At 43.8% G+C, this 25,245-nt stretch overlaps 1 protein-coding gene and 1 long non-coding RNA gene across 5 annotated transcripts in view; one reads left to right on the top strand and one right to left on the bottom strand.

The window, feature by feature from the left end:
* LOC309371094 (heparan-alpha-glucosaminide N-acetyltransferase-like) overlaps positions 1 to 25,245 on the top strand; it is a 179,298-nt gene that overhangs the window by 73,015 nt on the left and 81,038 nt on the right. For all 3 annotated transcript variants that reach the window (XM_081913663.1, XM_081913664.1, XM_081913665.1), the window contains one exon: positions 3,212 to 3,294. In XM_081913663.1, coding sequence (XP_081769789.1) covers positions 3,212 to 3,294 — 83 coding nt within the window. The remainder of the gene's footprint in view (positions 1 to 3,211; positions 3,295 to 25,245) is intronic.
* On the bottom strand, positions 1,219 to 23,890 carry LOC309371256. Of its 2 annotated transcripts, XR_014168976.1 has the most exons (4): positions 23,810 to 23,890; positions 22,710 to 22,760; positions 6,156 to 6,479; positions 1,219 to 1,356 (listed from the first exon to the last, which is right to left on the bottom strand). It is a non-coding gene; the product is annotated as an uncharacterized lncRNA (long non-coding RNA). The 2 variants fall into 2 exon arrangements; XR_014168977.1 differs by lacking the exon at positions 1,219 to 1,356 and having other exon boundaries at positions 5,533 to 6,479.

Here is a 25,245-nt window from a genome sequence, read left to right as displayed (position 1 = left end):
TAGTTAATCCTAGAAGCAACTTGCTAGAAAATGGGTTGCCATAATTTTTGGAGAAACTGCAGCAATTATTTTACAGCAAGCTAGCAGTCTCTGTGCATATGCTGGGTTACATTAGCGCTTGCTCCTGATAGCCTAGAGCTCTAAAGCACCATTCTTTGCCAAGGAGGCGGCGGCTATCTCCAATCTGGCATCTGAAAATGACAAAGTGATCTATCAAACAGAATTAGGCAGGCAGATCCTTCCTGTTCTGTTTAGCGTTGTAATTCAATATGGACAAGCCAGAGGCCTAACCAGGAGAGAATCGTCCCTTCAAATCTAATGAAGCACGGCTCGCCTTTTGCATCCCACAAGCATTAGCATGTAAGCTTCCTCTATTTTTAAATGGAGATGGGCATACTGTACATGTCAAGCAGAATTTATCAAGGTATTTTGGAGACAATCTACATTGGGCAATAGTTCAGGGGTAAAAACACAATGTGAAATACCAGTTGTTGACTTCTGGATCCTTTGAAAAGAGTGTTTGATGTATGTTTGCACACTTAGGCTTTGATGCATTATTTCCTGTTCTGAGAAATATGGGCAGTGCCACACTGACACCCAGGTCTTAAAGTGGGCAAAAACTTGATTGTAAAAGAGTGGCACACAAATCTCTATCCGTGAGAAGCTGTGCATAAGGCAAGGTTCCAGAAACCATTTTAAAATTAATGGTGTGTTTTTTTAAAATCATCTGTTTGAAAGGAATGTGTTGCTATGATGCTTCCCAACATAGTGCATCCCAGAGATGCAGAATTCAGTATACCATCAAACTCAGCTTTCTATTAAAATAAGTTAGGAAAAAGCCAATGACTAGACCATATGGCTGCAAAGATTGGATGGAAAATGCAGAGACAACCTCATGATGCCTCAGAAGTGTGGATATATAAGGTGGGGAAAATCCTGCTTGGAACTCCACCATCTTAGCAATACAAAAGAGCCATATTCACAATTCACAGATTGGAATGATGTAAATTGTAAAACACCCAGAGAAACCACATTTGGGTTCTTGCTTTGGACCATAAATGGTATTCTGGAAAAAAAAGTCCCTGAAATGGCAACTTGTGAGCTAGACAAACCAACCAAATTTCTGAGTAGTAATAATAACTGCTAACAAACTGCTTCAATTGTCCATTTAACAGTAATGGAGTAAGGCACCGGAGAGACATAAAACTTCAGTTTGCACCTTCAAAATCCCCGAGGCTGAATCTCACCTCTTTTACACAGAATCTGCCTCTACTAGGATGAGTGCCAGATGAGGAGTGTGACCTTGGGAAGTCATAGGGGCTAGCTCGATAAAGATTTTGACCGAGTGTGCGGCAGCTGTGGGGAAAAAAGAGAATTCCATGTTAGGGATCATTAGGCAGTGCCGAAAATAAAACTGCCAATATCATAACACCATTATTTAAATCTATGGTGCAACCACAGTTTCAGTCCTTTGTACAGTTAGTGAAATGAGAAGTTTCCCCACCACTCACATCACAATGCCAGAACCTGGGGCATCCAATGAATGAAGCTGAATCTTATATGATTTGGATAAGGACAAACCACAGAAACTACGTCTTTGCACAACACATAATTAAAGTATGGAATTTGCTCCCACAAGATGAGTGATTGCTACCGGCTGGGATGACTTTAAAAAAAGGTTAAATGAGTTCATAGAGGTTAAGGCTTCCAAGATCTGATGGCTCTGTTTTACTTCCACGGTGAGAGGCTGTATGGCGCTGGATACCATTAGCAGGGAATACCAAGTGGAGTGACTACTATTGTACTTGGGTCCCGCCTGCTTCTGAGCTTCCCCTAGGCATCTGGTTTGCCACTGTGAGAATTGGGTGCTGTACTAGATGGACCTTTGGTCCGCTGCAACAAGACTCTTCTTATGTTCTAATGTGTGAATTGCCTGGCTTGCAAATTGATGTTACAGCCCATACCAGTCACGTGTCACTGGTGAATTTAGTTAGTTTGACTGGCTCAGAAGGAGGCATTCTGGGCTGTTTACACAGAAAATGGTTTTTGTCCTGCAATGCATATTGAAATATGGTATCTGTGGAGGTTTTGTGGCTTACTTCATCGTGCCCATTGGGTCCAATGCGACATTAATTTGGCTGGCTGTGCTGGTTCAGAACATGACATTCCATTTTTTTGGAGTAGCGCTTGATGCTTGGAATGAGTATTGGGGCATGGTTTCTGTGGATGAACCGTGGCTCGTTGCATCAATCCAAAATGCTTTTAATGCTTGGAATGGATATTTGACCATGATTTTTGTGGAAGTTTTCTTCAGGATTCCTTTCTAGACTTGTGTGACTGATGAATTTGGTTAACTCAGTTAGCACAGAAGTTGGCATTTTAGGCCATTTTATGGTGGGGAATACCATTTATGGCCCAGAACTGGTATTGGAATGTGGCTTCTGTGGACATTTTGTGGTTTACTCATTCTGATGAATTTGGCTAACTTTGCTAGCTTGGAAGTCTCCATTCTAGGCCTTTCAGTTGTGTTCCAGATGGGTTCTGGCAGTGAAGAAGTTAATACGTGTGTGTGTGTGTGTGTGTGTTCTTAAGTGTCTCTAACACATTGCAGTTTTTGACAGCAGTTTTATGTGTAAGGGGGTCATTCTGGCCCATTCTGCACCAGCTTTGACACATCCTCCAAATTCTTAATGTGGCAAAATTATTATAATGACCAGCTTGAATGGGAACTGTCTTTTCTAACAGTTCAAAAAGAGGCCAACATATGATGCCCCCCCTGCAGCCCTTGTGCTGTTTTCCCAAAACTGCTTAAGCAAAGCACTGGGCTTTGGGAAGGAGGCACGAAGCTCTGACAGGGTCCTAGAGCCCTCCACGCCTTCTTCTCAAAGCTGGGAAAGTGCTATCTAGACTTTGGGAAGGAAGTGGGAAGCCCCTAGGAACCTGTCAGAGTCCTCATGCCTCCTTTGTTTACCTGGCTTTGGGAAGGCAGTTGGAGGACTGTGGCGGAGGTCAAATATTCCTGGGGGTTGCCAAAAAAGGCCTTGAGGGACTCATGTTGGACCACTTTGCTCTAAGTAATTAGCAAAACTCTAATCTTACATCAATTCTGACTTCCAGCTTTTTCAGTCTTTGCCATGCTCTGACCCTCCCTGAATGGAGAACTTGACTGTCAACAAAGGTACATCACTCTTTTCTCCACTTTCCCTTTTAGGAACTTAATTCTGCAGAGAGCCCAAGACCGGTGGAGGAGAAACCCACACGCCGAAGACTCCTTTCCCTGGACACATTTAGAGGGTAAAGTCCTGCACCATGTTGATTTCTCCTTCTAATTACAGTGGTACCTTGGGTTACAGACACTTCAGGTTACAGACTCTGCTAACCCGGAAATAGTACCTTGGGTTAAGAACTTTGCTTCAGGATGAGAACAGAAATCGTGCTCCAGCGTTGTGGCAGCAGTGGGAGGCCCCATTAGCTAAAGTGGTTCCTCAGGTTGAGAACAGTTTCAGGTTAAGAACGGAGCTCCAGAATGAATTAACTTTGTAACCAGAGGTACCACTGTAGATGAATTTATACAGTTTATCATTTAAACTTGGAGCAGTGTTAATATCGCGCCTTCTTACTGAGGAATGGGGAGTGCAATGGGTTATGCAGGATTCTTAAGCCCCACCTTTTCTGATGGCTGCAAATGCTACTGAGATGTTCATTTTGGGATTTAAGCAGAAACTGCTCACACACCTTCAGACTCATTCACTTAATCATATGGTCTAGAAACTTGGTTTTAAAAAACAAAAACAAAAGAGTTGTTGGCTGGTTTTGAATTCTAGACCCATTCCCCACTCATGTACTTTCCTTTTAATAGAGAAGAAGATGCATTCTCTTCAGTAGAGAAGGGCATTTACTCAGCCCTTGGCTAAAGGCTGTGGTGTTTTTCATACAGCAAGTTGTTTTGTTTGTGTTCATGTAACTAAATGAGGAAAACAGTTTTCAGAGCAATACCCTAGATACTACTATAATATAAATAGTAAGAGAGCAGTAATGTTAATGCCATTTTGAGAAAAATGGTGGATTACTCGGATTCATAAAGACATGCGAGATAAGCAGTTGACCAGATCTTTTCCATGTGCTTCTGCAACTTCATTTTCTTATTACTGTAGTTGTTACAATCCCACTGGGAGTAAAAGGTTAACATTGTTACTGCAGTGGATTTTCCCCTACCCTTCTGCCTGATGAGCTAGTAAGTCTCTCTCTCTCTCCTTTATTAAAAGATTTTTCTTAGGTAGCAAAGTCACATATGATTCTGTTTTCAAATCACAGAGTCCTTCATACAGGTCAGTTACATTCAGAGCGAGACATTACTGTTATAGGCAATATGTAAACAACAATAGGAAATGGAGCCAAGCCAAGAATCTAACCATTGGCATTTTAGATACAGTGATATTTTCCATTGTGTCTATTCTACACTGACATTTTTAAAGGACAGAGTTAACGTCTAGTAGCTGGCAGAGGGAGCTTGTGAGTACATTAACTACTTAGCTAGTTATGCTGTTAAGAAGGTGCAGAATTCATTAGAGGGACATTGGGTACAGGCAACACCCCCATTTACATGGAGGGATTATATTCTGAGGCATTGTGTGTGTCAGTGAAATCACGTATATTTGAAACACCATTGGAAAAGCCCTTTTGTGATATTTTTGTGACGTTTTCAGGTTACTTCCAGGTTTGGCACAATGCATGCTTGTGTGATCAAGCATATATTGAACGAGCCAGTTCCCAGGATTCCTTTGGGGAAGCCATGACTGTTGAAGCGTGGTAAAAGAGTGCTTTAAATATATGGTAGGGTGAGACTGCTGTTTGCCTAAGGCAATCAAGGGAGTTCATAGCGAGGCAAGATTTGAACCAAGGACTTCAGGCTCACAGTCCACTCTCTTCAACGCCATGCTACCCAACCTCAGTACTAGCAGTGATGGGGACATGGGTGAGGCTGTGATCTACACCACTGAGCCTCTTGGGTTTGGTGATTGGAAGGTTGGCCATTTGAATCTGTGCACATGAGGAGGGGGAAGCTCCCGTTGCTGTGTCCCAGCTCTTGCCAACCTAGCAGTTCGAAAGCACACCATGCAAGTAGATACATAGATACTGCTGTGGCGGGAAGGTAAACAGCATTTCCGTGTGCTCTGGCTTCCGTCACGGTGTTCTGTTGCACCAGAAACAGTTTAGTTATGCTGGATGCTGACCCGGAAAGATGTCTGCGGAAAAACGTTGCCTCCCTCGGCCTGAAGCGAGATGAGCGCCGCACCCCATAGTCGTCTTTGACTGGACTTAATCGTCCAGGGGTCATTGACCTTTTACCTTTACTAGCAGTGATGTGACATGCTTGCTTTGCTTCTGTTTAGTCTGCATGCATGCAAGCAAATGTACAGTTTCTCCTAGGTTGCTTCCTACTAAGTAGCTGCTAACTGGGATCCTATATAATGAAAAGGCACAGAGGTCATGAACTGGTTAGGAGGCAATTTGGTTCCCTTCCCGCATGCCTGCCAGGTCACCAAAGATATCAGCCTGCTCTGGCTGAGTAGCTACTACAATGAGCTGCTTGTGGATTCTGAAGGAAAAGCAAGCCAATATAGCCCAGTCTGGCTGCCTGAGCGACACTTAATTGCATTTCATGGCATCTGATGCTGCATGCTCTTCCAGGGAGGAGATGGTGCAAAGCTAATGCTGTCACCACCATGTATTGTAATTAAGGTGAGAGATAATGTTAGGCCATTTGGAAAACAAGATTTAAGCAAACATGTACTCAGGAAAGAAATGAGGCTTTAGGACATATTTTTCCCAAAGGGATAGCAAAAGGGTCTTATTAATTTATGGCATTTATATCCTGCCCTTTAGCCAAAAAGGCTCTCAGAGCAGCTTCCAGAACTCTGTGCTAAGATGGTCCTTGCCCTCCAGCTCGCAATCTAGACATGGCACATGAGGTAAAAGGAATGGGAGGGAGAAAGGAAAAGCAAGCTAAGTTTTTTTTTTAAAGTTACAGTTCTTATAATGCAGTTATATAGATAGTTTTGCTTATGCAAATTCTGTCTCTACAAGAGCAACAACTCCCTGTCAATGTCAGTGGTGGTTCTGGCTGCCTTGCCATCGATAAAAAGGAGTCTCACTCCAGAAGCAGTCTTTCTCCCAGATCAGCTGCAGGAGCAGAGCTGGTGATACTGTCTGCATTATTCCATCAGACTTGATAGAACTACGTTGATGGCAGTTAGATGCCTTCCAGGTGGGGTCTGGATGGAATTAACCTTCCCCCTTGCCATGTCCATGGCAGTTCTTAATAAGGCATAACAGTATGTAAAGCAAAGGTGGTCATATTCTTCTTCAGGCAAAGTGAAGCAACTTCCTCTGGTGGTGGATTTTGGGTTAGGGCAGCAGAGTAGAAGACAGATCTTGCCATGTTGTGTGAGTCACCAAGGTTTCTTGCTCAGGCGCCACTGAAATGAACAAAAACATAGCAGTTGCATATCAATGAGCCTTGAGTCAGAAGAACTTCTGGAGAACTTAAGAGCCCTGTGAATGGATCAGACTGTTGAGATTCCTGCATTGCAGGGACCCTTCCAACTCCACAGTTCTATGATTTGGTGATTCCTCTCTAGTTTAGCATCCTGTTACCCAAAGTGGCCAGCCAGCTGCCTTTTGAAAGATTACAAGCAGGGTAAGAAGGCATTAGACTCTTTCTGCTATTGCTCCCCCAGTAATTGGTATTCAGAGGCATGGTACCTCTGATCGTGTAGGTCATATACTGCCATTGTGCGAATATGTCTAATCCCCTTTTAAAACCATCCAAGTTGGCAGCCATCATCACATCCCAGGGTAGGATATTCCAATCTAAAGCTACAGAATGTAAGAGTTCACATTGCCTGTTCTGAAGCCCCTGCCATTTTGTCATTTTAGATGAGCACGGGGAAATATTTATCTCTACCCATTTTCTTCACAAAGCATAATTTTATCAACCTCTTTGTCTTGTCCTTCCTTTCCAATAGATTCTGCTCCATTTCAGTTAGCATTAGGGAGGTCATTTGAATTTTCCCTTCTGGTATCAAAATATATTGAGCAGGCCCTGATTTAAAATGATGCAAAAACTGAATGTTTTATAAACATTTGCTGCATAACGCCCCCCCCCCCCGCTTTGGTATAACAGGCTGCCAAATACTCAACTAGTACATTTGGCATCCAAATATACAAAAATTCCTTTGGTCAAATCTGAAGCCTATAGGGCATTTCATATAATAATATCCAGGTCTAGCTCCCATTTGGATTTTAATGTTACAAATGGCAGACTTGACTTGATCCCAACCCATAAAATAGAGCAGTATCACCAAAACCTCATGTAAACACAACTAAAAAAAAAGTAGACACAATACATACTTTTCTATGATAACCCAAATCCAAAAATATTTGGGGCCATTCAGCCTTTTTTCAGGGACATATTTGATGCTCAATGTAGCTGCATTTGAATAGCCTTATAGGTACAACGAGTCAATGCTGAATCAATTCCTCTGTTGCTTGGTTACAAGGCAAATGATTAATCAACTAAAATTATTTAATTAGTGGGCAACTTTATCAGTCATACAAGACTATGGATTGTACTAGCCTGGTTCTCATTCTAAAACACTTACAAACATATATTTAAAATGCTTTAAATGTGATCCATAAAGATCTTCTTAGGGCAACTGACCTAGTTGAGCACATTGATCAACTAGAGTCTCCCACTCCACTCTATGCATTATGTTGATGAGACAGATGTATAGCTGGCAATCTACAGATATTCCCACTTGCTTAATGAAAATCTGTTTTCTACACTGTCATTGTCTAGGACCGAATATATCTATCATTCTCAACAGGTTCCGGCTTCGTGCTGTACAATGCAGTGATGTGGAACTCTCATGATTGCTAATGCTAAACATGAGTGATGTGTTAATATTCCTTGCTTCACCAAATAATTAGATCTTTCATTTTCTCCCCGAGGCCTTCTTTCCCTCTGGAACCTCTCTCTATTTCTCAACAAATCATTTCCCCTCCCTTTATCTGTTGCCCTTTTTATGGTTCCAAGATTTGTGTAACTGCCATCAGTTCTTTGGCTTGCTTTGCTAAAATGCCAGTAAGTGGCATGCTGCACACTCTGTGATGTTGGCTTCCTTACTGAGCTGCAAACACTGTCCAGTAGAAATGTGAGCTTCCCTCTGATCTTCCCACTTTGCCTTTTGTGTGTGTCTGGGTTAATAAAGTTCAGACTAAACCAAGCCACTGGACCTCTGCAAGAGTGAAGGTTCCTACCTTAGAAATGTTGCAGCATCCGAAACCATCTCAGATGGCTTAGGGTGGGGAACTATCTAAGGACCTAATGGAGACCTAAAGGATAGGTTGTGATATTTGGGCCTGGCACTGATGCTTTAGTTCCTAACAGTGACTGTGGATGCTAAGAATATAAATTGCTGTAGGATCATCAGACATTAGAAATGAATATAGCAGCATTGAAAGGCAGGCATGGAAGGTGGGCAGAATTTCTGCATCTCAGCTCCCTCAAAGGTTGCCACAAACTCCTCAGTCTGTCCTCCATTTTGAATCATGGAGTTGGAAGGGACCTGAGGATCATCTAGTACAACACCCTGCAATGCAGAACCATGCAGCTGTCCCTCACTGGGATTGAACCTGCAACCTTGGCATTATGAGCACCATGTTGTCATAAACTGGCAGGACAATGGGGAGGAGGAAGAGGATCCTGGTGATGGGTGTACCCTATGGTTCAAGACAGACACTCTAACCAACTGAGCTTTCCAGCTCAATCCAGATGTTGTAGCTCAGGGATGGGGGAACCTTGGGCCTGGGGCCAAACAGTATCTAGCCCTGGGGACATTTCTGAGCCACACTGGATATTGTCCTTCAGCTCTGACAATGCCCCATAGATGGAGGTTAGGGAGGGGGTAGTGAACATCTGCAGAAATCAGCCACTGTGCAGAGGTAAAATTTGCATTTATTACTATGTTTGGTTTTGCCTCTGACCCTGGTCATCTTTGGCATGTGACCTGTAGAAGACTGCCCAGCAAGGAATGCAGCTTTTGGGCAGAAAAGGGGTCCCTAGCCCTGAGCTAGATGGTAAATGTCAAACAGTGTTTCCTCAGAGTGGGCAAAGCAGTCTTGATGGGCTGACTCCTGCTGGTGTGGCTTCCGTGGGAGAAAGAGGCTCAGGTGTCTTTGCAAAGAGTACTGTACATTGAGACACATTGCAGCCCCACCCCAGTCCCTGCACTAAACAAGCCTTCCCTTTCCATATGCATTGGCTGCTGTTTTGCTAGTGCTGTGCTTATTTATCTCATAAAATGCACACACTGATAAATTGTAGGGAAAAACCTCAAAGCAGTATAATCAGCCTTCTCACTGACTTAGGGAGTTGGCAACCTGTATGCTGACTAGGCAGTTTTAGCCAGATGTGTGCCATCTGTGTAACAAATTCAGGCTGAAAAGGGTAACCTGTGCAACTCCTTGCCACTCAGCTCTGATTTAGAGGCTGACTTCCAATGTACTTACAGTTGGGGATGATTTCATCAACATGAACCCCAGTGGTGAAAGAAAACAAAACCCTGCACTGCGCTGCGTCTATTCAGCCATAGCAAATGGTGCTGCTGGAAAGAGGCAGGTAGTGATAAACTGACTTCCAGCACTGGGCTTGAATGACCCTAAGGACTAGATTGCACCGATGTTATTTAAGCTTCCCAGTATATGAATCTTGGGTTGTTGACATGTCATGTGACATATGTGTCATAATTCATTACTACTTTGACTTTTTCAGCATAGGATGCACTTACAAACATGCGGCTGAAATAGTTGTATTAATCTTTCTTTGTGGGTCAGATGTCATCTGTTTGTGGCGGGTAATGAATCATGAATCAAGGTCCATGACTTGATGTAATGCCTTTTCATATAGCAAAAAGCAGCACTGCGCAGCCAGCATGGCATTCTCCTGTGTGCTAGTGTCCTGGCTGTCCTGAATTTTAATACATTCCTCCTCCTGCATCATATAGATGAGGTTAGAGTCCATTGATCTTCTCCTCATTTAATTAACATCTTGATTTTTCCTACAGGTTCAGGATATGCTTTGATCTCTTTTGATCTTGATCTGCATCTAAATAATTGAGGCTTTGGTAGAAATCTTTTATAAATGAGCTAATCATTGTACATTAAAACCTATTAGAGTCAATCTATTTTATTCCCATTGGGGGAGACCAAGTGCAGGAGGAGGTATGGAAACGTACTCAGCTGTGTCAAAAGAAGCAGCTATAGAGGTCTGAGACCAAGCAGCACTCTTCTGCTACTTTCCTGTAATTCCATTAAAAACCCCTGTTATGCAGTGAGGTGAGAATGTTCAGCTGCTAAAATTGGAGGCTAACAGCCATTCTACCTTTAATTTACTTTTTGAATGGGACCTATTAAAATTAGGAAAATACATATAAATATACATAAGCAGCTTTATATATGTCAGCAATATTGGCATTGATTTGAGGAATCAGATACTCTATTTTTCAGTTCCAAGAAAATCAAGAGTGGTTTGCAATTAACAAAAAATTAACTCAAACTGCAAAATGCTAAAACGCTACTAAAACAGCGGAATAACCATCTCCAGGCTCTTACTCAGGGTTCATATTTCCTTTGGCACGAGGTCACAGCGGAGATTGTGGTGTCTATATGATATATGGTTTATTTACACATATATGCAACCTGAGCCAGTGATGAAGGGGTTCACAGCATTAACATCCCCAAAGGCTCTTGTTTCTCCCATGGTCATGGCCTTGGGTTCAAATAGAAATCGAGCATTGCTCTGTCTCTCTGACTCTCAGCTTTGCTGCTGGCTTCTAGCTCACATCAACTCTCAGTTCTGCCTTTGTCTTTCTAACTGCCCACAAATTGAAGGAGGGGACCTCACCCATTTTCTGCCTTGCACCGAGCCCCTTTCCTTTGTTCTCTTGATGGCTATTCCAGGAATTTGACTCCTTGATTAAATTTTAACACTTGCTGGATTAGAAAGGTCTCAGCGTACAACCTACTCTCCCCAAAGCTCATGGGGGGGGTTAACCATATCCCCCTCCCTAACATGGTTGTGACAAAAATTCCCCTCTCAGAAGCTGATGGTGGAAGCCTCCATGGACACTGATGGAGCTTGGCCATCAGGTTAAGTCTTCTGAGCGTTCCATGCATTCCCATTGAATTGAACAGGGAGGGAAGCAGACTGAACTCCACCACTTTGCTGCTGCAAATTGGGACAGTTTAACCCAGCAGCAAATGTTGGGGAACTGGAAGTGTTAGCACAGCCGAAAGTAACAAGAGATCTGGCAGAAAAGAAGATCTGAGGTTCATTGCAGCTTGAGCAGTAAGACTCCAGTCTAAGGATGTAGTAAGGGAACTTGAGAAGTGGTGATGTAGAAAGGACCAATCAGGAGACTTTACAGTCACCACGGTTGCTCTTTTGTGCTAGTCTGAGGATTGTTGCTAACCAATGTAACAACTGAGGTTTCAGAAACAATGGGTGCAAGACCTTTTCACAAACTACGTACATGCCAAAAAACTAGGTTTATAACCAGCTGTTTAGCTGGCAGGGAAGGGAGCTGTAGCTAATTCTAACTTATTTATTGAGCATTTGTTCTGATGTTTGTGGGGTGGTTGTACAACAATGAGCATTCATCCCGATTTGCTTGTGGGGTGTTCTTCCTGTTTGTCATTTGTTCAGTACATTTCCTTTTCACTTTCCAAACTGCAAAAAATCTGTTTTTTGTTTTTTGTTTTAATAAAGTAGATTTGTTGTGCTAGGGCAACTGAGGGCTTTAATCCACTTTAAATGCACAAACCTAAAGTTTTGATAAACAATTGAGTCACACCGCAAAATCTTGAGAGAGTGTAGCCACTTGATACATGTTTGCGTTTGACTCATTCACAGTAGGCACACTTTTCCAAAATCCTAAGTACAGATATAAAAACTCACAAATGTGTGAACTGACGATGGAACTAAGGCTAGAACCTCATTCTGGTATTGGCAGTTATCACCTAGTTTTGTCTAGAAGGCAGCTGCTTTGGTTCATGTTCAAAGGCTCCCACTGGGACTGGATAGTGGATATCAATGACAGCTGGCTTGGTTGATATAAGACTTGTTTAACTGAGGGGTAGAATGGGGGGGGAGGCTTAAAATGATCAATTTTTATGACTAGCGTGCAAGTTGAGTATTGTGCTTATGTCACTGTGTGAAATACACCCATGTGTTGGCTGAGATGTACTCCTGCTGTGAAACAATAAGGTCTTGACCTTTTAAAGCAATTAACCACCGCATATGTGTTTAAACTTTTAACTCCAGTGGGATTCCTCAGATGTTGAGAGTTAAGTATGTGCTCGGATCAAAGGCTGGCTTTTTTCAAGTCTTAACGCCGTAATACTAGCTAGTGATTTTTGGTGCCTGCCTTCAAGCACTTTGCTATGTGAAGGTTAGATCCTTTCAAAGGGTTTCAGGTTGAGCATCAAAATATTTAACTGGGAAAGGAAAATGGAAACCCAAAGAGGGGAAGAGTGAATTGATTTCCTTGCACCTCAACAGGTTATAGTATCCTTGAGCTGGATGAAGACACAGCTGGTTGGTTGGCTGGCTGGAACATTCCTATTAGGCTGAAAAAGACCCCCCACCCATGCTCTAAGGGTCACATTCCTTTGTGAGGAGTCTTCTGGGGTGTGGTCAGACTTATACCACTCTCCATCCCCCATTCAGATGAGGAAGGGTATTATCACAGGTCAAGAAGACATTCCAGCCAGGTAAAATTGGTAGACAAAAGCATACAGTTGGGTCAGTGAGGGGTATAGCCTGTACAGAGTCTTGACAACCAGATGCAGAGGTCTGGAGGGCTGCATTTGACCCAAAGGAGGACTGACATTCCCTGCTTCTGTGTTAGGGGGTGAGGATATACTGTACAGCAACATTTCTTGCAGGCTCCACTTGTACATATGTTATCATTAGTCACATAGCCTTTCTGAATGTCTTAAGAAAGAAAGGTGCTTCAGGACCGTAACTTCCATATATAAGAAGCCTACCAATGGGAGCACTTCAGATATGACATCTACTACATTCAATGTATACACAACATTGGAGGTTTCCTACCCTCCTTTTTATTGCTTTCAAACCTGTGGTTGCACAGGAAGGAAATCATTCACTCTTAGCCCATATGTATTTTAACTTATTGGCAACTGCTAATATTTTATAACTGCCACCACCAAATTTATCCAGGTCAGCTTGGATGTCCAACATAAACTCAAGCTGTAGGGAAGAACGGCTTTAAGGTCTGAGATCCATCTGTCTGTTCCAGCCATAATTTCCGAATCCCTCTTCTCTAATCTGGGCATTAAGTTCTTCCAAAGAAGCGTGTAACCAAACAATCGAAGCAGGATATTTCATAAATCCTGGGCCCAGACTGATAAAACTGTGACACAAAGAGGAAACAGGCAAAAGACAGCTCAAGACAGCAAAATACAAGATTACTTAGGTGGATTGCCCTTCTTCATTATGTGGCTAGGATAGAATTACTAAGCAGGGCCTCAAAACGTCCAGGTTCCATCCTTTGCCTTAAGCCATTTCCAAATGGATTTGGCTGAATGTTCCCTGGAACAGCTCCAGCACAGCATGTTTCTTTTAAGAAGGTATTGGGAGAGTAAATGCGAAGAGAGAGTTCCCCTTCCCCACCTGATTATGAGCCCACCTCCTTCTTAATACTTAAAATGCTTCACAATTGCACAAAGGTTATCCACCCACCCTGTTGATGTAATCTAGCCATTATTTTACAAGTGAGAGAAATGTTTTTGGATAGCCAGGCTACTACAACCTTCAAATTGTTACTGAACTACAGCTGTCTTCATCCCTAACCATTGACTTTGCTGACTGGGGCTGATGGGAGTTGAAGTCCAGAAACATTGCGGGGGGGGTGCATTTCACAGGTTTCCCACCCACCCTGGTTTCAACTGATCTCACATTATCACCTCTGGGCAAATCTGGCCTGGAAGAAAAACCTAGGTAAACCTCATGTACTACAGCTGGATAACATCTGATGCATAACATGCTGATTGAGAACTGAACCAGAGAGTCAACGAAAGGATAGAATGTCACCCTGACATCTCTGTGGGGGACACGGAACAGGTGTTTCAGAAATTCTCTAGAGCAGTCCAGGTTGCCCAAATTGAAAGTAGATGGAAAGGGGTGGGGGTGGGGATACAGGCTTCTGTAGTCTACATAACAGACAAAGGAATCTATCCAATAACTAGAACAGACACAAGTTGCTGACTCTTCCCCACCATCTCCACCCTGGAGCTTTGCCCTTTTCATAATGGAAGCTATTGTGACAAGCTGGGCAAACAATGGAAATTGTGGTGAATATAGGTCAGGTGCATCATAGCCCTATGGACTCTTCTTGCATCTGAGAAGAAACTTCTCGGAACATTGTTGATTGTCTCTTTCAAACAAAGAGATATTATGAAGGGACTATAGGTCTGTAGAGCTCTCTCTCATCCAAAGGGAACAAACTCTGTAGCATCTGCTTTGGAACTTCTTGCCATTTGGAATTGGGGAGTGAATAGCATTACGTTATTCAGCTATACATGCCCCTGAAGATTTTTTTTTTAAAAATCAAAATGCATTAGGCAAGTGATAAATAAAGGCAAAGGACCCCTAACAGTTAAGTCCAATTGCAAACGACTTTGGGGTTGCGGCACTCATCTCGCTTTACAGGCCGAGGGAGCCGGTGTTTGTCCACTCTGCAGACAGTTTTTCCGGGTCACGTGGCCAGCATGACTAAGCCGCTTCTGCTGCAATGGAGCACTGAAACCAGAGCAGCGCACAGAAATGCCGTTTACCTTCCCGCCAGAGTGGTACCTATTTATCTGCTTGAACTTTTGGGTGTGCTTTTGAACTGCTAGATTGGCAGGAACTGGGACCAAGCAACGGGAGCTCACCCCATTGTGGGGATTCGAACCGCCAACCTTCTGATCGGCAAGCCCAAGAGGCTCAGTGGTTTAGACCACAGCACCACCTGCGTCCCTAGGCAAGTCTTAGGTATTAATAAGTCACTATTTTAAGCATTGCCTCTCCTTTCCCCCCTGATTTCACTCTCAGGCTCCCATTCTCTTGACTACCTTTGTTCTTGCTGAGTGCTTGTATCCTGTTCCAGCCTCTTCTGGATAGGCCAGGGATGGAGAACATGTGGCTGTCCAGTTGTTGCTGTTGGACTCATACTCCCACCAGCTCCATCAGGACCAGTGTTTAGGGATCTGTGGTTTGGCAACATCTAGAGAGCCACAGGTTCACCATGCCTGGGTTAGACCCTGGCCTGTGTTGGTTTTTGCCTCCAGATTTCCTCCCCTTGCTTTGTGACTCTTTTCTCTCCTGCTCCAGCATTCTGCCCCACTTCCTCTTCCAGATCTGCTAGCATTGATACTTTCAACACTGTGTGCACCGCTGATTGTCCATAGCCCAGCAGAGAGGAAAAATAGAGTGTGGGGTTCCTTTATAAAATGGGTATTGGAGGCCTCATTGTTGGTGCATATGAGAACTCACATTGTTAATACCTTCCATGCCCCCCAACCTGGCACTGAACATTACGTGCTATTCGGGTCATTTGGCCTCTGCTCTAATTTATTACCTATTCATTGCTCTGCAGAGATTACAGGGTACTATGTGAAAGACTTTGACTTATTGTATTTGCAAAAGCCATATGCATTAGTGGGAAATGTGTGCCAAATATGTTCCATGTAAGACTTTGAAATAAATTCAAGCAACCTTCAGCTCCTGCACAATAGTTTGTGAAGTTGCCGAATGAAAAACTTGCGGTTCCCAGCAAAAACACGGGTATGCAGCCATCTTTCCTAGTTTAAACAACCAATAATGCTTCCCTAAGAGTGAAAGAGAACCTGACGCTTTATAGCGTTATGGTCCTGGAAGAAAAAGAATGAGTCTCGCAGGAGCCACAAAAAACAAGCTGTCATCTGTACAGTGAGGCTTTGAAGTATGTAGGGCTATTTGTTTTGCATTTACTGCTCCTCGTTGTCCATGTTCATTCTTCTCTGTGAGCTTCAGCCGCTAAGTGAAGAAAGCAGTCTGTACAAGTGAAAGCTAAAGAGCAGTAGCCAAAATGCACCTTGTGAATGTGAAATCCAACAAGAAAGGACTGGCTTCTTAATTGTATTATCCTTAAAAACATGACTCGGAGACCGCAATGCATATCCCACCTTGACATTGACCTTCATTCCTCCGTCACTACAGCACTAAGCTGCCAGATGGGATTTTGTCCTGCTCTGCCACTTGTACCTGGAACTTCCTTCCAGAACACCTGTGCAGTTCACCCTTTCTCTTCCTCTTGAAACAAAGTTGAGCATCCATCTGATCAAACTTAATTTCCGGTTTATTTTTGCCTTTCTGTTTCCTCTTTCTCTGTGATTTGATATGCTTCCCTCTCCTCTCACAGTTTAGATTGTAAGCTGCTCAGGGCAGGGGCCTGTCCTCTGTTGTTGTTACTCAGTAAGTTCTATGAATACTGATGCCACTGCACAAATAGAAATAGTATCACAGAATGGTGCTGGATTATCTTTTCCTGTTTATAAACTCCCCCCATTCCCTATTTATTAACTTGAGTTTTAGCAAAGCTTGTAGCATGCCTGATGGCTTACAGACTGCAGTCGGCGAGCTGCCAAGGGCTTTGGGCACAACCCAGTAATTTTCTTAAGGGTATGCAGAATTTGTGTATTAGTCCTATTAAGAGTTTCAGACCAGTTGCCTTTGACAAGGGCAAACAAGGAGGTTTTCATGTTAGCAGGTTTTACAGCCACCGAGAACTGAAACGCGGAATCAGCAGGTGTCAGATTTGTGGCTGAAGTGACTCACTTCAGGCGGTATGATCCGGCAACATATAAAGTAGATGAGCTGCGTTGTCATGCCCAGTGGTGCTGCCCACACCACCAAGGGGATTGTGCTGGGTGGCAATGCCCCACACGATTTTGCTCGTCTGTGCATTTGATTACAGTCATACCTCGGGTTACAGCCGCTTCAGGTTGCGTCTTTTCAGGTTGCGGACCGCCGAAACCCAAAAGTACCGGAACGGGTTGCTTCCGGGTTTTGGCGGTCACACATGCGCAGAAGTGCTAAATCGCGCTTTGCGCATGCGCAGAAGCACCGAATCGCAACCCACGTGTGTGCAGATGCAGGTTGCGAACACTGTGAGTTGCGAACGTGCATCCCGCACAGATCATGTTCGCAACCCAAGCGTCCACTGTATTTATCTCAAGCATTTATTTATTTAATTAATTTACAACATTTATATGCCACCCCCCAAGGCAGGTGTTCATGGTGAGTCCTGGCACCTCTTTTTCTAGAAAAAACCCCACTGTAAGATCAAAAGATTGGGTGCCAGGTGGGCCTCCTTGGAGAGGGCATTCCAGAGTTAGGGTGCCACCACCTTCCGGAAGGCACCTACTGGACCTCACTAGTATTCCCAACTTGTGCTTGAGGTGGTTTGTGGTATGTTTCTACGTACAGTAAAAAAGAGTTACAGGGAGGATCAAAAGAGTTTATAAGCCTCCCCCACTCCCCCACAATCCTTACTTGCGTCTCGAGACCCTGCAGCCACCCCCTCATTGGAATAATAATAATAATAATAATAATAATAATAATAATAATAATAATTTATTATTTATACCCCGCCCATCTGGCTGGGTTTCCCCAGCCACTTTTGAGCGGCTTCCAACTGAATATTAAAAACAATACAGCATTAGACATTTAAAACTTCCCTAAAGAGGGCTGCCTTCAGTTGTCTTCTAAAAGTAAAATAGTTGTTTATTGCCTTGACATACCGTAACTCACACAAGGACACAGATATTAAGTTTATGTTATTGGGCAAATTTTGGCCACAACTTTATTGAAATTACAGAATGTGAGCGGTATTGGCTTAGGCATTGATTGGACCTGACTATATCTGACTCCTGCCCATTGTGCTGGAAGTCCAGTAAGGGTAAGCCACTGGTAGGGGGAGCCCTGTCAATGCGAACCAACTCAAGCTCCCCCTGGTGTTCCCGTTGAGGTCGTGCCAAGGCCCTAGCCCCCAGCTGGGCTTCAGACTAGATCAACACCCCCAGATTCCTTTAACAGGATACCCTTAAGCATGGAGGGGGAGGTGATGGCCCCCACAAGGGCAAACAATGCCTAACTGCAACCCTAACAAAGTTGTGACCATTGCTATGAGGTAGGCGAAAACCAAGTGGCCAGTGCCAATTTGCCAAGTGGAAAAATTCCTACCAGGTCCCTCGGACAACCAAGGCGACAAACCGAAGTCCATAGCAAGGCCATTGCCTAACCTGCAAATAGGGAAGGTGATTGAGGAAGCGAGCCAAAGAGGAAGTCCTCTGGCTCGCTCCTCAGTTTAAACAGCCCCGGCCACCCCCCCAGCCAACGGATTAGCTGGCCGGGCTCTGATGTGGCCGGGATCCCCCAGGCAATGGGGGACAAAGTCCCCCGCCCCCGGTGGGGAGTGGGTGGCCACGGTCCACCGCAACTCCTACCCACTGGGAAGTGGAGCGGATTTGTACCAACTGCCACTCTGCTGCTGAATCCATGGGCCACAGTAGGTCTCGGAGGGAATGACCCCAGCTTTAAAATGGCTGCAGGAGCAGCCAGAGATATTACAAGAGTGGCATATTGTGAAGCCATAGGGAAGTCATCACTGCACAGCTAGGGTCATTTGAGATACCTGATTTGAGAATGGAGGAGGAAATATGAGGACGACCTAGGACAACTGGGAGGTTGTATATCCCCTGCTGTCCACAAATGACTATAAGGCAAGTGGGAGACCAACCAGGCCTCATCCATCAGCCAAGAAGGAGTTCAGCTCCAACTGCTAGTTCCCTTGAAAAAGCAGGAGCAAAGGCGGCGGTGGGGGGGGGGGGAGACTCTGGCCCCACCCACATGCCAATGGAATAAGAGCCTCCAACTGTCCTTCAAGCAAGAATGTAGCAAGGGAAGATCAGCCTCACTGCAGTGGAATATAAACACCCACTTGCAGCGGACCACTTTGTTTTGACCTTGAAGAACTGATCTCTCTCCTCTGCCTCTTTCCTTCCACTCCCCTTCCCTTCTGCCACTTGCCTTTTTACTTTGTAAGCCTGATGGCAGGTTACCTCTCTTTTTTTTTATGTGAGCCACTTTGGGAGGGAACAATTGCCTTAAAGTCGGGTGAAAATACAGTTAGTAAATAAACAATGTCAATTAGGGTGTGTTGAAGAAGGCTGCAGCACAGGAGACATGAGCAGAAAAGGTTTGCTACGACTCTACACCCCGTTTCATCAGTCTCGGTTTAATCTGTACAATGTTGTTGTTGTTTAGTCGTTTAGTCGTGTCCGACTCTTCGTGACCCCATGGACCAGAGCACACCAGGCACTCCTGTCTTCCACTGCCTCCCGCAGTTTGGTCAGACTCATGTTTGTAGCTTCGAGACCAGTGTCCAACCATCTCGTCCTCTGTCGTCCCCTTCTCCTTGTGCCCTCAATCTTTCCCAACATCAGGGTCTTTTCCAGGGAGTCTTCTCTTCTCATGAGGTGGCCAAAGTATTGGAGCCTCAGCTTCACAATCTGTCCTTCCAGTGAGCACTCAGGGCTGATTTCCTTAAGAATGGATACGTTTGATCTTCTTGCAGTCCATGGGACTCTCAAGAGTCTCCTCCAGCACCATAATTCAAAAGCATCAATTCTTTGGTGATCAGCCTTCTTTATGGTCCAGCTCTCACTTCCATACATCACTACTGGGAAAACCATGGCTTTTACTATACGGACCTTTGTTGGCAAGGTGATGTCTCTGCTTTTGTTGTCTAGGTTTGCCATCGCCTTTCTCCCAAGGAGCAGGCATCTTTTAATTTCGTGACTGCTGTCACCATCTGCAGTGATCATGGAGCCCAAGAAAGTAAAATCTCTCACTGCCTCCATTTCTTCCCCTTCTATTTGCCAGGAGGTGATGGGCCCTGTGACCATGATCTTCGTTTTTTTGATGTTGAGCTTCAGACCATATTTTGCGCTCTCCTGTTTCACCCTCATTAAAAGGTTCTTTAATTCCTCCTCACTTTCTGCCATCAAGGTTGTGTCATCTGCATATCTGAGATTGTTGATATTTCTTCCAGCAATCTTAATTCCAGCTTGGGATTCATCCAGCCCAGCCTTTTGCATGATGAATTCTGCATATAAGTTAAATAAGCAGGGAGACAATATACAGTGGTGCCCCGCAAGACGAATGCCTCGCAAGAAGGAAAACCCGCTAGACGAAAGGGTTTTCCGTTTTGGAAGTGCTTCGCAAAACGAATTTCCTATGGGCTTGCTTCGCAAGACGAAAATGTCTTGCGAGTTCCTGCGGTTTTTTCCCCTTTCCCCCTTTTTCCCAAGCCACTAAGCCGCTTATCAGCTGATCCGCTAAGCCGCTTAACAGCTGATCCGCTGATCCGCTAAGCCGCTTATCAGCTGATCCGCTAAGCCGCTTAACAGCTGATCCGCTAAGCCGCTTAACAGCTGATCCGCTAAGCCGCTTATCAGCTGATACGCTAAGCCCGCTAAGCCGCTAATAGCGCTAAGCCGCTAATGGGCTTGCTTCGCAAGACGAAAAAACCACAAGACGAAGAGACTCGCGGAACGGATTCTTTTCGTCTTGCGAGGCACCACTGTACAGCCTTGCCGTACTCCTTTCCCAATATTGAACCAATCAGTTGTTCCATATCCAGTTCTAACTGTAGCTTCTTGTCCCACATAGAGATTTCTCAGGAGACAGATGAGGTGATCAGGCACTCCCATTTCTTTAAGAACTTGCCATAGTTTGCTGTGGTCGACACAGTCAAAGGCTTTTGCATAGTCAATGAAGCAGAAGTAGATGTCTTTCTGGAACTCTCTAGCTTTCTCCGTAATCCAGCGCATGTTTGCAATTCGGTCTCTGGTTCCTCTGCCTCTTCTAAATCCAGCTTGCACTTCTGGGAGTTTTCGGTCCACATACTGCTTAAGCCTGCCTTGTAGAATTTTAAGCATAACCTTGCTAGCGTGTGAAATGAGTGCAATTGTGCGGTAGTTTGAGCATTCTTTGGCACTCCCCTTCTTTGGGATTGGGATGTAGACTGATCTTCTCCAATCCTCTGGCCACTGCTGAGTTTTCCAAATTTGCTGGCATATTGAGTGTAGCACCTTAAGAGCATCATCGTTTAAAATTTTAAATAGTTCAGCTGGAATACCATCACTTCCACTGGCCTTGTTATTAGCTGTGCTTTCTAAGGCCCATTTGACTTCACTCTCCAGGATGTCTGGCTCAAGGTCAGCAACCACACTACCTGGGGTATACGAGACATCCATTTCTTTCTGGTATAGTTCCTCATTGTATTCTTGCTACCTGTTCTAGATGTCTTCTGCTTCTGTTAGGTCCTTTCCACTATATAATCTGTACAATAGTCTATTCTTATTTTATTTGAGTTTATATTTCACCCTTTCCTAGAGGATAGGTTATATAACACATTACCTAAGATGAAGAAAGAAGCAAAAAACATGAGGCCCATTTCAGTGGTGAGAACATTCAGGCAGATGCTCCAGTGTTTCCACAAAACTTCACATGTTCAGAAGGCTTCCCTGTCTTCTTTTATGAACCACTGAATGTTTTCCACGTGCAGTGGTTTGCAGCAAATCCCTTGTTTGTGTGGCTTCTTTCTCCAGTCATAGAAGAGAATGTGAGTATTTCTAATTGTACTGTATCAGACCAAGCTAAGACATATAAAATTTTAGAAATTACCTAGAGGTTATTGAAAAATGTTTCTCTGAACCTTGGAATTCTGTTGTGGTGAAAGCCTTTGCGGAACAATGTACATTATATATTTTTCTCTCCCTCTGCTGGACCGCTGCATCCAATACACCAGTGAATTTTAATCTTCCTTGGATGAACGAATCCCCAGGTGTCTTGATAATAATTACGACATGTTGTACCATCTGTTGAGATCAAAACTCGCTTAACTCTCCTCATCCTTCTTTAGGACTGTTTAGATTTCTCTGCGATTTGTGTATTGTTTTCTTCTTTTTTGAGAGCTGCTGATGGAAACGTGCTTGACAGATCTCTTACTGTTATCTAGTCTGATGTCTGTGATCTTTGCAAAAGAGAGGGGGAGAGTTTCTGTCTAGGAAATGAATCTTGGGATTAATGCAGCCCCATTGCAGAGGATAAGTTTTCTGGAATTCAGCTACAGGATCTCCATTGTATGGGTAGACAAGATGGATGCGGAGATAGAACTACACATTGTTTTTAAATGGCTGAGGAGAAGTAGCTGGAGACAGGAAAAATGTGATGCCTGTCAGGCTTGTAAGAAGCAAAAGCTTGGGTGTATTAAATGGAATATTATTCTTCAGTGATTGCTTTTTCAAGAACAAATCTTAGGTAATAGGTAGATGCGGTCTGAGTTAAAGGATGTTGTACTGTCGGAGAAGTCATAGAAAGCAAGGTTCTGCCTCAGCTCATTACATCTCCTCGCTGTCTCCTGATTAAATGAAAGCACGTTTTAGATACAGTAACTTTGGCCTGGGTATTTGTGCCATTGTTGTGCATGTAATGGTTTTAATAAATTTCATTTGCCGAACCAAACAGAGGCACTCACCAGCAGACTGAATGATGGCTGGAGTGTGTTAACTCTTTGGGAATCAACTCTCTGAAACAAGGAAGAGAGAGAGACAGAGCTGTATCAGGATGTGCAGAGTAGAAGTGGTTCCCTCTGCCCTCATATTTGCACAGGATTATGCTATGCGCAGTGTTCACTGGGTAACTGAGTAGTAATATTGGCACTGTTAATATGTTAATAAAAAAAATAATCTCCATATTGCATTCATTTAAATATTTTCTTGCCCATTCCCTAGCCATTTAAAGGCATTTTGAACAAAAAGATCTTACATGAAGTAATGGGGGGAAGTGGGTGTGCAGAAAGAGAAAAGAGGTTGGCTCCACCCATTTGACCTCTGGCCCTGCCCACTTTTATCTCCACCTCCACCGGCATGCAGTCCCTTACAGATTACCTCACCCATGGTCTAGGCCAGTCTTATGTATTGTGGTGGGACAATGGGGAGGAGTTGATGCTTTAGGTATGCTGGACTTGAGCCATTTAGTGTTTTATAGATAATCACGAGCCGAGCATATTAAATTTAGATTTAAATCTTAAATTTAAATCTTAAATTTAAATCTTAAATTTAAATCTTAAATTTAAATCCTAAATTTAAATCTTAAATTTAAATCTTAAATTTAAATCTTAAATTAGGACGCGGGTGGTGCTGTGGGTAATACCTCAGTGCCTAGGACTTGCTGATCGTATGGTCGGCGGTTCGAATCCCTGCGGTGGGGTGAGCTCCCGTTTTTCGGTCCCTGCTCCTGCCCACCTAGCAGTTGGAAAGCACCCTTAAGTGCAAGTAGATAAACAGGGACCGCTTTATAGCGGGAAGGTAAACGGCATTTCCGTGTGCGGCGCTGCTGCTGGCTCACCAGATGCAGCTTAGTCACGCCGGCCACGTGACCTGGAAGTGTCTTCGGACAGCACCAGCTCCCGGCCTCTTGAGCGAGATGAGCGCACAACCCTAGAGTCGGACACGACTGGCCCGTACGGGCAGGGGTACCTTTACCTTTTACCTTAGATAATCACGAGCATCTTAAATTTTGTCCAGAAAATAGGGAGCCAAGAGCCAATAACTGCCCAATCTCTAATTTCCATACTCACATGCCATAATTCAATGCTTTCAGTCTCCCAGCACATAATATGGGGAGGGTCTGGACCCTGCACTAGTCTCCAGTAGTCAAGAGAAAGCAGGCCAGTTGGTTTCAAAGTGTCAGTGAAACAGTGTGTCCCAGAAGGCCATGTGACATCATAGAGGCTGATGGGGTGACACTTCCCAGATGTATGCAAGTGTGTGTGGTCCAAGGGTTAATCCCCGTCATCCTTTATGACAGGGATGGGGAACCTGAGGCCCTCCAGATTACAACTCCCATCATCCTGACTATTTGCAATGCTGGCTGGAGTTGATGGGCATTTGAGTCCAGCATCTGGTGAACCATAGGTTCTCCAATCCTACTTCATGACTTGGCAAGGAATTCTGGAAATTAGTTTTTGGTGCTATAGCCATACGAAGAAGCAGAATATTTTGGCCTGGTTCCACCTGCCTGCTGTCTTCCAAAGGAAATGAGGGACAATGGGATGAGGCACCCACTGGATCAAATTACTTTCTGAACTGGTAGAGTTGTTTTATTAAAATGGGATCCTTAGAGTTTGCATAGCGAGAAGTTTTGATTTTCCTAAAAGAATCAAGTGCTCACTTTAGAGGAGCGTTTGTAATTTTGCAGGAGTTAAATATCTGACCCATAAATTGCTAGCACTGGGTCACAGTTAGTGAACTCCCTTTCAAGAGTTAATTTTATTTCACAGCTCTGGGGAAAAGTACATTTATCTCAGGTTGGTTGGCCTGCTCTGTATCACTGCTTTGTTGCATTTTGCCCTTTGAGGTGAGAACCAAAGTACTTTTGGAATGCTGTGCTGTAATTTTGAATCATATCCCCCCTTGGAATAATTGCAGCATTTATAGCTAAAACCCAAGAGATGTGCTGCTGAAAAGGAAACGAACATTTTTCTGTAGAAGAAACTGCTTTAAAAGACTATTTGCTCACATTCATACCTTGTTGCCTTTGTTCCTCCTCATTATCAAACTTTACACTGTCAGTCCTTGGGGACAGTCATGCTAATGGACAGTGCTGCATAAAATCATGAATACCAGTAGTCCAAAATAGTATTTCTGCAGCTCATTCTTCCCATTATTGCAGAAGGAGTAACTGATATTACTTCATTTATTTATTCACTTTCTATACCACCCTTCACTCGAAGATCACAGGGCAGTTTAGAATACAGGTAATGACCGATTTATGTGCATTAGTTTTGTGCGCGACTGCACATGCATGCATAGCAGTGATCTGGAAGTGTCCAGAAAAGGGGGCAGACTGGCAGTGGGAGCATGGCAGGGGCACAATTTAACCGCTGTGCAAATCAGGGGTTGCCTGTATTAAAAACATAAAAATATGTAACATAGAATCAAACAAAAATAATAAGCTACATACACACTGTATTTTATTTTATTTATTTATTTAAAATCATTTGGTGTCAG

This window comes from Podarcis melisellensis, assembly GCF_964234715.1.
Source record: "Podarcis melisellensis genome assembly, chromosome: 5".
NCBI lineage: Eukaryota > Metazoa > Chordata > Lepidosauria > Squamata > Lacertidae > Podarcis > Podarcis melisellensis.
The sequence above is the reverse complement of the archived record's forward strand: the minus strand, read 5'-3'. Positions and strand labels throughout refer to the sequence as shown.